The 14848-nt window shown below is 34.6% G+C and overlaps 1 protein-coding gene across 5 annotated transcripts in view; it reads right to left on the minus strand.

Moving 5' to 3' along the window:
• Positions 1-1153: 1153 nt before the first annotated feature.
• The window catches only part of RCOR3 (REST corepressor 3), a 53361-nt gene continuing 39666 nt past the window's right edge, over positions 1154-14848 (minus strand). For 3 of the 5 annotated variants that reach the window (XM_055583047.1, XM_055583044.1, XM_055583046.1), the window contains 3 exons: positions 13281-13338; positions 4197-4438; positions 1154-3740 (listed from right to left, as the gene is read on the minus strand). In XM_055583047.1, coding sequence (XP_055439022.1) covers positions 3396-3740; positions 4197-4438; positions 13281-13338 — 645 coding nt within the window. In that variant the 3' untranslated portion in view covers positions 1154-3395. The remainder of the gene's footprint in view (positions 3741-4196; positions 4439-13280; positions 13339-14848) is intronic. The other 2 variants (XM_055583048.1, XM_055583049.1) reach the window with 2 other exon arrangements.

Below are 14848 nucleotides of genomic sequence, written 5' to 3' on the forward strand. Positions count from 1 at the left end.
AAGATCCCCTAAAGGAGGGCACAGCAACCCACTCCAGTATTCTTGCCTGGAGAATCCTATGGACAGAGGAGCCTGGTGGGCTACAATCCACAGGGTTGCCAAGACTTAAGACACGACTGAAGCGACTTAGCATGCATACGTATAGAAGCACTCCTCTTAATGTTTACCCCCAAACCAGTTACTAAAATTTACTGTTGCTGAACATCCCTTCACTAAGGCAACTAATCAAGATTTAAGCTGGTAGGAGTTACATGGACCAACTTTTTCCCTGAGAGCAGTGATGTACTACCACAAACACATTAAAAAATGAGGTAGTTTCTTGTAGACATTATATAATATAGCATGGTTTCACAAACTTTTCTGTATTCACTTACTCTGTAATCTTATGAATGATGTATCTATAATGAATGTCAAAGTTAAAAAATACACATTTTCTTGTGTTTCCTAGAATCAGAATGTATTTGTCGTTTATTTTGGGAAAGCAAAAAGAGAGAGATCCTCCTTTGAGTTCTAAGTCAGATTATTCTTTTTGAGAAGACGCTGCCACCCCGGTGTTAAAGTGATCAGCAATTAGTAATATTCATGGATAACATTCTTTTCATAGCAGGAAGAAACATTAAAAGAATACAATGTGTTTAATAACTAAACCTGGTACTTTAACCAAAGTACTTTCGAGATTCTTCATACAGCTGAAGATCACTACGGTCAGGGTTTTTTTTTTTTTTCGCTTATTCTCTGCATCTATTTCTAAAAAGAATGTAGGCCTATATTAAGACAAAATTTGACATTCTTTCATTTTTATTTTACATTATATTTTACTCACTTTATTGTAAGATTATTCAGAAAACGTTTCGATAGTAACCTATCTTTACCTCCATCAATATTACACTGGAATTAACTCATATAGAAAAAATATTTTTTCATGAATATTAACAGATGTGTCAACAGCATGATTTATTTTTAGTAGGTAATGAAAAAATACTTGGGTGTAGATTTTTTTTAAACTGATAAAACTTGAAATTAATGAAATGGTCATTAAAAGATTTTTAGGTTTTGCTTTTTTTTTTTTATAAAAATCAGTATTTAGAATTTCACAGTGAAGAGGTCCTAAATTTCTCATACAACATGAAATTATATAAAAATAGAAGACATAGACATCTTTAACTCTTTAATCCTTTGATTAAGCAGCAAGCATATCACTCTTCCAGGCCAAACACTGCTTAAACAAAAAAGAAAAATAAGGACGTGCAAAATATTTACAAAATATGCAAAGCACACAATAAAGACATCTCACTATATACATGTGTCATATTACTAATGAAGCTAAGAATTTTCTACTGTGTGCTCTAGTGTACGGAAATAAAATCACAGCACAGCCCTCAGATACAGCACCTTTGCTCATGGTTGGGATAGAACGGATTTTAAATGAACCACAATATACTCAACAGCTGGACAGATGCTGGTGCTGACCAACTTGACTCACATATCCCACACACCATATACTGAAGGTCTACTGACAAGAGACAAGACAATAGAAGCTGTATAGTATGCACATATGCAAGACAATCTAAATACTTTTAAAAATGCTTTAGATATTTTAAGATATATAACTGTCCCCATGGCTATTAAAGTAAAAATAAGTATAAATTCTTGAATATTAAGAATTTTAAATCAAGATGATCCAGTGAGAAAGAACACATCCTGAAAAAAGTTTTTAGATTATGCTAGAACTTAAAGTCCTTATGGAAATAAATGGTCTGAACTTCAAAAGGAAAACCAATTAAGGGATGTAAGTCAATAGTTCTTTAACGCTTTACAGCCAAAGGTAGGGACTATTTTTCTAACATCTGGAGAATATATCACATCTCAAAATATAAACTAGGGCCTCCGATGTTGATCATTTTGTGAAATAGCTCTAAATGTGAGACTGTGAATGTGCAAACATTTATCTTTAGTTCCACTAGTATAGCAATCTAAGCAATCTGTCCCTTTGCACAGGCAGGTCATGATTCCAATATGAAATCATTGTATCAAAAATATTAGTAATACATTGTTGAAATACTATCACTTGTAAAATATTCTTTGTAACTGCTTAATGATTATGTGTTGAATTGAGAAGACTTGAAATTTTTGTTTCTTTATAAAAAGGGTCTCAGCACTTTAACAGCACAATTGTGACAATATACTGATGTATCTTTGGATAACACAGAACAAATCCTTAAATTTATTTTATGAAATAATGATGATTTAACCCTAAACCAAACCCATGAGTACAGGTTGGCTGCAAGGAATACATAAATGTATCCAAATAGTACAATAGAGACTGATCAAGAAAACATCTTTTATATTAAATGCAGACCATATTAATAAGTATGAGGGCAATTTAAAGTTCATAACATAAACACAAAAAGGGTATAGTAAATAAATGCTTCCAGAACCACTATTTCCACATAACTGACAAAATATAATTCTCTTCTAAAGTCCCCAAATGGAGGCAACTACTAGTTAAAAGCTGATAGCATTTAGAAACATTAAAAAAAACCAACAAAAAAACTAACATTAACTCCATTTTTAAGGAACTTAAAGACACTGTACTTTAACAAATGAAGTCCTCATTGTAATTATTCCCATCCTCTTACTACTGAAAGATGGCAAGTCAATGACCTTTAAGCAAGGACTTTGCACTAGGACCCTAGACTGTATGTTAAAGGGTTAGCAGGTTCAGTACATTCTTTGTGGTTTCATATAATTGCTTTGCAATTGATAAAATTGCTTTCTTTTAAAGGAATATATTTAAATTCCTTTAGAAAAAAAAGCAAGTCTTTGAAAAAAGGGATATGCAGCTATAATTTCTTAAATATGCATTAAATGAACATACGTCAAAATCTGAAATGCAGGTTATCTATTCTTGCACTCCTAACATAGGAAAATGTTGTTAAAAATTAAATTAAAGAAAAAGAGAGAAATAGTTGAACATCCTTAACTTATGAAACTTAAGGAGTTTTCACAATTCCTAAGTCAATATTCCTGTACTAAGAGCCTTGACTATGAAGAGGCAGGAATATAAAGATTCTCAATAAAATAAATACAGTAAAAACAAAACAAAAAAACCTCGGTATATAGAATACTTAAATCTCTTTTCCTTTAACGAGATCATGTCGCTGAATGTATACTCTAGAAAGGAGGCTAACTGTAGGCCTTCTGTTGTATAACATTTTAGTTGTGTGAACTAAAAAATTCCTTAGACATCCACTTATGAGAGCCCACTGGCCACAGAACTAGTTTGCAGCCTCAGTATCGAGAAGGATTATTCTTCCCTCTTTTGTATCAACAGTCAGAGGAGCACTGGTGTGGTGATGGGGTGAAAAGTTACTGCAGCTCTGTCCAAGTTAACTTTAGTGCAGTGAGGACTGTGAATCTGTCTGGATTCCGATAAGTGATGGGGGCTGCTGGCCACCAACCGCGGACAACACTGGTCTTGGATTTAGACGGGGTGGCATGGAATTAGCGGGGCGGATGAGAGGTGGCGGAGGCTGATTTAAAGTTGGCCGGGGCTGGATGAACCGAGCCTGCTGCTGGAGTGGAGGAGGCTGCCGGTGAAGAGCCGGGGCAGCAGGCAGTGTTGGACGAAGAAGTGGTGGTGGCTGGTTCAGAGCGGCCATGGGGGCTGTTGGCGTTGGAGTGGATGATGGGGCAGGAGGTGATGGACCCAGAGTCCGAGGAGCCTGTGGGGTCTGTGCCTAGAGGTGAGGAAACAAAAATAAACGTATGAGATGACAGTTCCTAATGGACGTTAGTACAATATAGTTTGGGCTGTCACAGGAAAAACAAAACAAATCAAAACAAAACAAAAACATAACACCAGTGTTTTTTGGAAGCACAAGCTTCTTTTATTTTAAACAAAACAAACCAAAAAAAGCAACGAAGCTACCAAACAGGCATCTTTATTAGTAAACAGCTTAACACTGGAAATAAAAATAAATTTATGAAAGAACAATACACTCTCCATTCTTCTAGGATCAGAACTTAGCGTGTCATTATGACTTAAGAGTCACGAGAGAGGCACCACTGAGTAAGTGTATTGTCAACCTTTCATGCTCGTTTAGCTAGTCCTCTGACAAATTAGCCTTACAGAACACCACACGAAATGGTGATTCCTCAGCTCATATTAGCTCAAATTCCATACACAAACACACCTCCTCTTCTTCATCAGTGCTCTTCCCTGATGGCACATTAGAAGCACTTTTTGTCTCCTCCCCTAAAGTAGAAGCATCACCATTAGAAGCCTGGGTTCCTTGTTCTGCTTCCCACTCCTGCAATACCTCCTCTAAGTTAAACCGACGCCTGTAGTTTACAAAGAAGTTCTTCACTTGGCCAACAGTCTTGTTGCCAATTACATCTGCAATAGCTTGAAAATCTTTACCATATTTGCGGACACCTGGAAGGCAAAGTAAATAATACACCTGTGAAGGATCAGTAAGGAGAGCTGTGTGTACTATACATCACGCACACACACAACATACCAGCAATGAAAATCCTTTCCGATAAACTCGGCTCATGTCTCAATTCTGAGATAGAGACTAAGATATCAGGGTCACAGATGGAAACTATCAATTATGTCATTTCATCGAGCCAGCCACTTGCCTTCAACTGAACAATCAGAAACTTACCATTTTTTACATACTCAGTTATTTTCTCCAATCCTCTCTTGAACTCTCAAATACAGTCCATTTATTGTAAAGCATTGAATTCTTTGTTCCATCCTCAATTCCACATTCATTTATTTCCCTAGTAGCCAGTCACCTAAATTTGAGCAACATCGTTTGTAAACAAAACTGGATGGGAATGAGCCATCTCTTTTATCCCCTCAATGGACTGGGTGAGTCGTCTTAGGGTTCCCCCGTTAAGAAAAGCATTGTGATTTTGATCTTAATACCAACTTCTACATAGTTATTTGCCTATCCGTACCAGGTACCAACAAACAGAACCAAGATAAGAAATTAAACATAAAAAACAGGAGAAATACCACAATCTGATGGACGAAAAAAGGAAAGCTATTTTTCAGAGTTTGTTGGATTTTAACTCATCTAATAGTTCTAAGGTCTGTATATGTGACAGATTCCTAGTTATGCTCTGTAGCCTAAAGAATTATAGCGGTGACTACTTGTAGATACTGTGCTTATCATTGCTACCTTAAATTTAAGAAGGATTGTACATTCAGTTATATAAAAAGACCTAACATATAAAATTATGGAAGTTTCTTTAAATGTAGGATAATATTTGATTTATGAACTTGAGACAGTCAATTATGCTACAGAATTTAAAGTGACTACATAATCAGATGGATAATAATTTGCTCTTAGGGAGTTTTAAAGGAAATCCATCCTACTCATTCTAGAAAGAGATATACCTAGCTTAAAATATAAGAGCTGTCAAAATTTTGATTTTACAATTTGATAACTGCTTTTTAAAATACCAGAAAACAGTAACTCATTAATTAGAGATGAGAAAGGAGAATAAAAATACTGATGTCTATATGATAATTGAAGCAGCCAGAAATAGAGGGATTTAGATAAACTTAACATGTATACAATCACACATAAGAGGATAACATAAGGGCACATTAATACACCGGCAGAAATACAAGACATATTCTTACTGATACCTATTTGGATGCTATACCTATTATCTTAAAGAACCAGCATAAATACAATTCATATTTTTAAATTCTGCACTTATTTTATATTGAAAACTTGGGAATAAGTATCTCTTGCTGCATTCAATTTGCTAGACTTGACTCTATGGGGAGTTTCTTCCTCTTAGAACATTCTGGGTAGGAGGCCTGACATATTAAACTATAATCCCATTGTTAATAAAGAATTCGGGATTTGTAAACTATGCTCATTTGCTCCATTCTCAAAGAGAAAGACACGTGCATGACAACAGAGTAATAATGATACTTAAACTTTGTTTACAATATTTTATTTTATATTCATTTAAAACATAAATGAATTTATATTCTCTTAAATCCATGAGCTGATTTCCAGTTAGAACTTTATAACTGAGTATAAATTCTAATGGTGACTAGGCTCCAGTGAGGGTTTATCTGACAATAAGAACCCAAGGTCATTTCATATTAAAAGTACACATATACAAAAGCTACATATTCAAGTATTTCTCTACTATTTGTACTTTAGAAAACAGCAACTCAACTTGAGACAGTTGCACTGAGAAGCAAATACTAATTGGAAATCACACACAGTGTTCTATCAGTGTACTAATTTTCATAACAGATTTAATTTACATTCTAGAAACGACCAAAGCTACTAAATACATGAATTTAGAAATGAAAACTTAAATCTAGGATTAGGTCTATATTCTTAACAAGAAGTCATATTAAGAGTAACTCTGACTCTAAGTCTGCCAATATTACAACCCTCCAAACACTCATTTGTTCAGCAAAATATACTCCAAAACATACCACTTAGTTGCCCCCATGTCTAGCTCCATTATCTAACTGTCCCCTCTTCTGACCCTATGTTTTTTTTTTTTTGGCCTTCCACTTTATTTTCCCTTGCTCAGTGGACTTCACCTTGTCACTAATATTGTTGCATTTCCAGAATTACATGTCCCAAACCAAAACTACTTCCTATAGGAACTTTAGTTTATTCGGACACTTTGGATTTTCCTCAACTCACCTAGGTTCTGAGTCACCTAGGTAAGTTTATTATTAACTCGTGTATGCTTGTCCCATATCAACTACTTTGCGAAGTCTTAAGGTTCAGACCATAGTGCAGACTTCTGCAGTCTGGCTAAGGATCTCAATCACGTCCTGAGAATAAGCAGGCCTGGATATTAGTGCCCTTAATCTGCAGGATGCTTGCACTGTATGTGGAAGAGCTAGAGCGCCTTGGCAGACTCCTCTGGACAGACAGCAGCCTCATCTGTCTGTCTCAGTGTGCCATGAAAAATGTCACCATTTTCTCTGTATGCCATGGTGTGGCCCAGGTTGGAAAGGCCCTCCCTACAGAATGCAAAGTACCACCAGCATTACTACAATGCTGGGCACACAGGAGTACTTAGGGAATATGGCTGCTTTTGTTTCTCCATGGAGCTTCATTCTATTCTTCTTCCCCATGCTACAAGAGTCACACCTGGCTGACTTCCTTATCATTTTTACATTCCTAGTGATGTCACCAACAGCGTATTTTGGTGAGAAGGTGGAATTCTTAAGCTCTGTACTGTGGCTGATTAACAAGTCAAACTCTAGTGAAACACCAACTGAAGGCTTAATGGACTGACTCCACCTTCAGATGAATCCCCAACTAGGCTTTCGGAAGTCAACCTAGCAAGGTAGCAGTGCTGAGCAACTATGATTTCAATCTATGATTTCAGAGCTGCTTTAGTTACAACTTGGACCTGGGAGGAGGGTGGTCCATTCTTTTTTCAGTTTATTAAAAACAAGGTCCCTCATATATATATATATACATATATATATATATATATGAATTAGTGCTGAAATGACTTGGGAAGTTCTTACTAAAAAACTTTAAATTTCTCCTTCATTTTCACCAATAAATACTATAGGTATTAGAATTTTGCTATGCTTTAAAAAATGTTCAACTTGATATAAATTCTAGGCAAAAGAAACACACAGAATGTGAACGCTAATATTAATGACCTGAAAACCCTGATCTTAGTATGCTAACGATGGATCAACTTGTAGATTTCTTCAATAAACAGATTTTTATGATCTGAATTATATCCTACATCACAGGCTGAATAAAGAAAGTAAAACTGTGAGACAATATGACAATACATCTATTCCTAATTAGTAACTCTATTTCCTTATGTGAAGTACTGTCTCTATCACTTTTAAGTGACAATTCACTACAGGTATCAAAAAGTAAATAAGTCAAAATCATCTAGGAACTCATTATGAATTAACAAGTAAATATAGAATATTTTTCAAATTTCTAAAAAAAAAGGAAAAAGAGATTAAATCTCCCTCTCCTCCTTAAGATGTAAAAGGCTTAGGTCTATCTGAACCATTTTTTTAAACTAAACTTGTGACCTTTGGGCTTCCCAGGTGGCTGAGCTGGTAAAGAATCCGCCTGCAATGTGGGAGACCTGGGTTTGATCCCTGGGTTGGGAAGATCCCCTGGAGAAGGAAACGGCTACCCACTCCAGTATTCTAGCCTGGAGAATGGACCGTATAGTCCATGGGGTGGCAAAGACTCAGACACCACTGAGCAACTTTCACTTTCACTTTTTAGGGCAAGAGGTCAGTTTCCAAAATTTAGTGGGGAAAAAAACTTGAGAGAACCCTGGAAGAGGGAAATTAAGTATTTCCCAAGGAGAGGAGAAAATTGTTTTCAGTCAAATTTCTAAATTTGATTGGAAAGTTACAGTGAAACAACATGGCTCCAGATGATATTATATAATCTTTATAATACAAACTTTTAAAGTTTTGTTTGGGAATTAACATAAAAATATAACTCATTAGGATACTGTGTTATCATGACATTTCATTTTCCAACCAATGTTCTTCTATATTATCCAACCAAGAAAAAAAAAAATGTATATATTTAGAGCTTTGACTAGCAAGACAGTAACTTTAGGAGTTAGGAGCATTTGAAATATGCTGTTTCCCAAATCTGGACGTGGTATTTAGACTTTTTTTCTTTAGATAGAAAGGATATCATAAATCTGCTTTCAGTGTGTTTAAAAAGTTATTTTTAAAATCTTTAGGACTTTAAAAAAAAAAGCACTAACATTACAATAACAAGCTATTTTTAGGTCTAGGTAATGAAAATTTGGGGGATATTTTTCCCTGCTTCTTAAAGTGAGCATGTACTTAGTATAATTAGGAAATATTAATTTTTCAAAAATCTATTTTTTGAAATAACAATTACATTTAGAAACTCCAGGGATGTGAGGTCTTTCTTATCAATAAGAGATTAATTTTAAACTCAAACCATTCAAGAACACGCATTTCTTTTCATCTGTAAATCTCGTCAAGAATTCCTATTAAAAAAGGTAAAAAACGTATCAACAGCAGTGGGACAGTGACTGGTGCATCTGGGCAACAAGCTAAAAGTCAAAATCATACATTCTCTTTTGAATCTTCCCACCTTTCTTGCTACAAGTTTAAACTCCATCCCAAAATGCTGGCAATTGGGAATCATTAGCTATCTTAAGCAAGCGCATCAGAGGACTGACAATCACACTTCTGAGTCTCCATTCTTGTGATATCATCTACAACAGAAGAAACTCTAGTACAAACAGGTATCTTTTAGAGGAAAAATATGAATCTATCTCCACCTCCTGTTGATCATTCAAGTGCTAAGCATCATGTAAGGATCATTACAACCCTTACGTCTTAATCAAAGGCTGAATCTCCCCCACCCCCTTAGCACTTTAGGGACCATTCTAGCTTTTTTTTTTTTTAAAGTAGGAGATAAAATTAGAATGAAGACAATTTCTAAACTTGCAACATCATTTCTCCTAAAAAGGAATGAATATATAAACTATAGGGAGAGAAGGTAACATTTAACAGTAGGCATAACTCATTTGAACATAGTTCTGTCATTTCCTGTTTCATATGAGAAAGCAGGAAATATGAGAAAAAAAGAAACACTAAAAATTAAATTTGACTTCTTGATAAAATTAGAGAAAAAAAATGTTACGCTATTTATCCTAATATAGCACAATATTTTAGTTTGGGAGCATTTTTTTTTTTTTAACCACTAATGACTATGAAATGAATATATTTAAGAGGAAACCTAAAAGAAACATGTCAAATATTGTATCCTATGCTTCTGCTCCTATATACTTTAAAGAGTAGATGTTTTGCACTATCATTGCTATTTTTTGAAAACAGCTAATAAATGTTTTATTTTATATGAAAAAAAATACAACCAGAATCAAATTCCTTTCTTAATTCTTGCTTAATAAGGAATGTTTATTATATGAATATCAAGATTCATCTTAGGATAATTTCTAAAGCACCACAGATTAGGAAAAATATGGCACAAGCTACAAAAAGGGATAGTTCCCTATTAAAACAAATATGTGAAGACTGTAATTGGTCTTAATGTTAACTAATTTGTTATAATAGAAAATTTAGATACTCAAAGCTGAAACAGATTACATAAATTGTAGAAATACCATTCTTGGTAAGTATTTTAAGAGGATTAAATTAAAGCAGCATTTATAATATCCCATTTGGGGATTCCTGAAGAATGTTACTGAAGTCATAACATAGCTAGGACTAAAATTAACATAATAAAGTGACAGATACACAAGTAAAGGCAGACATTCCTATCTGGTCTAAGCATGATTTTTCCCCTTCCAAATAAGGGAGAAAGAAGGGAAAACAGCTTATTTATTTATTTAAATATTTACTGTTAAAAAAACATTTATTTAAATATTTATTTACTATTTAAATGATTAGTACTTAGTTAACAACAACATGAGCAGATGGGAAGTAAAACAGGAAATATGTATTTAAGCTCTAGGAAATGAACTTAATACACTTCTTTGATTTTAAGAATTACAACACAAAGTTTATTTAATAGTGGAGCTCACTAGTGACAAAAGAGCCAACATTTCTCTCTCTAGGTCACTTTAATAGTCAAGTATGAGCAAGATAAAATAAAGCATTTAACAAATCAAAGTTAAATCAGAATCTGTATGTAAAATGTCTTGAATAAAAAGTTCTATATAAATTAAAACATGTTAATATCAAAACACTGAAGTGGCCATAGGAATAATATCATATAAAGGTTTAGCATAAATAAAGATTAAAAAGAAGAAGAAAAAACTAAAAACATTTGCCTGCTAAGGCAAGTACTTCTGGATTACAGATGTTAAAATAAGAACTGCAGTTATGTACTTTACCCACACCAAGACTCAGGTACAGGGGATATTACTATACGATTATAAGATAGACTTTTGAGCATTATATAAATATATGGGCACATGAGGCAAAAATGGCACTTTTTAAGCCTCCCTAAAGAGAAGGCAATGGCACCCCACTCCAGTACTCTTGCCTGGAAAATCCCATGAATGGAGGAGACTGAGAGTTGGACACGACTCAGTGACTTCACTTTCACTTTTCACTTTCATGCATTGGAGAAGGAAATGGCAGCCCACTCCAGTGTTCTTGCCTGGAGAATCCCAGGGACAGGGGAGCCTGGTGGGCTGCCGTCTATGGGGTCGCACAGAGTCGGACATAACTGAAGCGACTTAGCAGCAGCAAAGTAACTATGTCAGACCTTTAAGTTGCTTTACTTTATGTAACAAAAACAAAACCAAACAAAAAACACAAGACAAAACCAAAAAACCTAAACTCAAAGTAAAAATTTCACAGTCAAAATAAATAAATAAAAAACAGACATAAACATACTACGAGAGTGCTTTCAAAATCTTAAGAACATGAATCTTTCCATACAAATTGCTGCATGAGTATAATTTATTTAAGGATTACTTTTTAAATGAACATAACAATATAACACTGAATATCCTCAGGAGAGAGGATATGTTTGATTATTTCTAGAAATACTCCATTCTTTTAATATTTATAAGCTGAAATAATGTCTGCATATATAGCTCAACTCTTAATCTTGCTATTGTCTTTCTCTTGAATGCAGCTTTTCATAATATCCAGTATCCAACCCAGTCATAAGATTTGATGGATCCTACCACTTAAAGTAGTACTGTAGAACAGTATCAAATCTTTTCTCTGTACCTACAGAGAAAGATTAATCCAGACTTCCTAGGCGATTCTCTGCAGAAAATGCTTTCACTGTGATCATTTCTTATATGAGAGTATAGGATTAGTATACTAACCTTTAAGAAAATAAATACTGGAAAATGGAGTTAAATTCTATAGGCTACCATCATGAAGGGAAACAGGCTTTAACATCAGTCAAAGGAATACCTACTCAAAAAACTATGTTAGAACTATAAGTCATAATTCTAAATAAATATGAGACAATTGTTGAAAATAATTTTTAATAAAAACTTTTAAGTTGTCCATTGCAAAGAGCTATTACTGAACATTATAAACTAATTCAACTAATTCAACTAATTTTGTTCTGACTCGTTCAGAAACTTAGTTCTACGATTACAGATGTGCTAACTGGCCAGCACTCTGCCTGTACAGGATACAGTATTTCTGTTTATGAAATGACTGTGCCGTGTTGTACAAGCCAAAGGGAAGGCTGACATTATCCTACTGGCACCCTGCTGTACATCTGCAAATCACACCAGGGGCGTAATCCTTACTTTAATTCAAACTGCAAAGTCTTAATCTTTAACTATATTATTCTCATATCTGAATGACACCTGCACATTTTTTGAGTTAAATATGTTCTCTATGTTTGAATACTCCGAACTGTTTTTAAAGATGTATGTTTCACTGGGGCCCAACTCTCTTATAGTAGTTAACTTAGATTAAAAAGTCAAGGATACTCAACACAGAGGGCTCAGCCAAGAAGAAACAAATTGTAGACCAAACTTAAACTATACTATCAGTCCTGTAGACAGTTCATCTTAAAAGGAAAACAAACCTACAATACTGAATTGCAACATACAATTTGCCCTTAAGTAATTCAAACACAAGAAAATCCAAGTTTATAGTGCTTCCAATTTGCCCGTGGGTATTCACAGTACAAAAAGTTTTCTGCCATACAATTCAACCAAGCATTCTTACAAATAATTGCGTTTAAAACTGCACATGTATATATATCTATATATAAAGTCTCTCTTTTGTATAAATAGATATATTTAAAGTCAGGTTTTGTAGCATTCAGTGGCATATCTCTTAAGTAAGTTATGGTACACTGAAAGTTAAGCATATCATGAATATTTTCAGTACCTGACAATTATCAACTACAGAGTAATCAGGGAAACCAGAAACACAGTAGTTTATGTTTGTGATAAAGAGTTATTGACTGATACAGTAAGAATGAACCCAACAGCAGGAATACTGAAGCAGAGGCACCCAGAGACCATCTGACTTGTTCAAGCCTGTCATCACCATCATTCATTTAGTGCTGGGAAGGCATCACATGCTGTTCAGGACCCAAAATGCACACAGGCTCAGTGTATCACATCCACAAGTACAGACCAGAGTTCATGGTCAGCAACACTGTGTGGTAAACATAAGACCCCTTTCTTGATCCACTTCTAAAGGAAGGGGAGAACTATGGTAGTCACCTTTCATGACAAATTAAATAATTATTAACAACAATAACTGCTTATCTTTAATATACCTTGCACTGCTAGAAGCTGCTCCTCTGTGGTCCAACGGGCATTAATTTTCTGATTTGACTACAAAATTAAAGAGAAGTTTCCTAATGAGGATATGAAGACAGACATTTTTCCAAAGTGCTTATTTTTTAAAAACTTTTCACCAAATCATAGATAAGAGATTACTAAAACTCTGATTCATGAGGACTTCATTTTTATAAGACTTAAAAAATATATTTTGAATTACCTTTTACCAACACAAAAAAATAATGAAAGGGAAATGTACCAATTTGGGAGAAAGAAAAACATTCACACTTACACCCTAGTCAGAGATATCAAAACTGAGAAAATCTATTAATCACTCATTTTCCAACTACAATGGTCCTATCATACACTGCACATGTTAATTTTAGCCTACTTTTAACATTTAAGAGACTTTGTTTTCTTTACAGAAGGGTGACTCTCAAATTTCTTTTCTTCATATTTAGACTAAACCTATTCTTACTCCATCAAAAACAGTGTTGTATAAATTAATGTACAACTGTAGATAAGGCCTGTGCCCTAAATTAATATTTCTTTAAATTTCTAAAGCAGAGAGTGACCAAGTATATGAATAGATTTTCCCCCAACACTTCCTACATTCATCCCAGTATTTTTGTTTAAAAAATTTCTCAGTTTAAGATTTTGACTATGGCAGTATTACAGCATTAAACATCTGCCCAAATTTCACTAGTATACACCCACTTCTTAGTGATCAAGAGCCTCTGGCAGTAGAGGGACGGACAGAAATAAGCATTCCAGCCTACAGGTTTATAGTAGAAACTGCCCAGATAGAATGGCCAATGTAATACACACACATGCTGGGCAAAACAGAAAGTAGGGTTTCCTCTAAGAAGGGGTGTTGAGGTCTTATCTCATTTGTAGTCTTAGCAATAAGAATCTCCACCGTACAGAGGTGCTGGGTAATATCAACTTTTTCACCACGAGTGAAGACATATAAGCAAGCATTTGGAAGAAAGAATGAAACATAAATGCAAAAAAAAGTTATGAAAGAAGAAAGAAAAAAGTAAAAAAAAAAAAAAAAAAAAGACCTTGAGTAAAGGAGGGAAAAATAAAAAATACAAAGCACTGAGCTCCAAATGATAAGATTTTAAAAAGGACAGCAAGGCAGACCAGGCAATGTGGACAAGCCTCCAGGTTAGGATACTTGTGAGGAGGCAAAGGAATAACAGGAAACAGGCAAAGAGAAAGAGGGGAAACAGGACATACAGGAGTAGTAAGGGTGAACCAAGGCTAAAAGAGTGCAAAGAAAAAAAGCGAGAAGACAGGGAAAACCAGCAACTTTAAACATATGGTCTCCCAAGAGGAATAGTACGAATGGAGTAGGAGGTAATATCTGAGTTAATACCCAGGCAATGTGATGCGGCCTTGGCCATGAAAGGTAGTCAGAAGAGGTCCTTAGTACCCAAGGATAACTGGTATTGGAACCTATTTAAAACAGGTCCAGATATTTCATGGTAAATGGTTAAAAAAATAAAAGGCTGAATGTAACTTAATCTGAAATATGAAACTAAAACTTAGGAAAATTAGT

The sequence above is a fragment of the Bubalus kerabau genome, chromosome 5 (genome assembly GCF_029407905.1).
Source record: "Bubalus kerabau isolate K-KA32 ecotype Philippines breed swamp buffalo chromosome 5, PCC_UOA_SB_1v2, whole genome shotgun sequence".
Taxonomy (NCBI): Eukaryota; Metazoa; Chordata; class Mammalia; order Artiodactyla; family Bovidae; genus Bubalus; species Bubalus kerabau.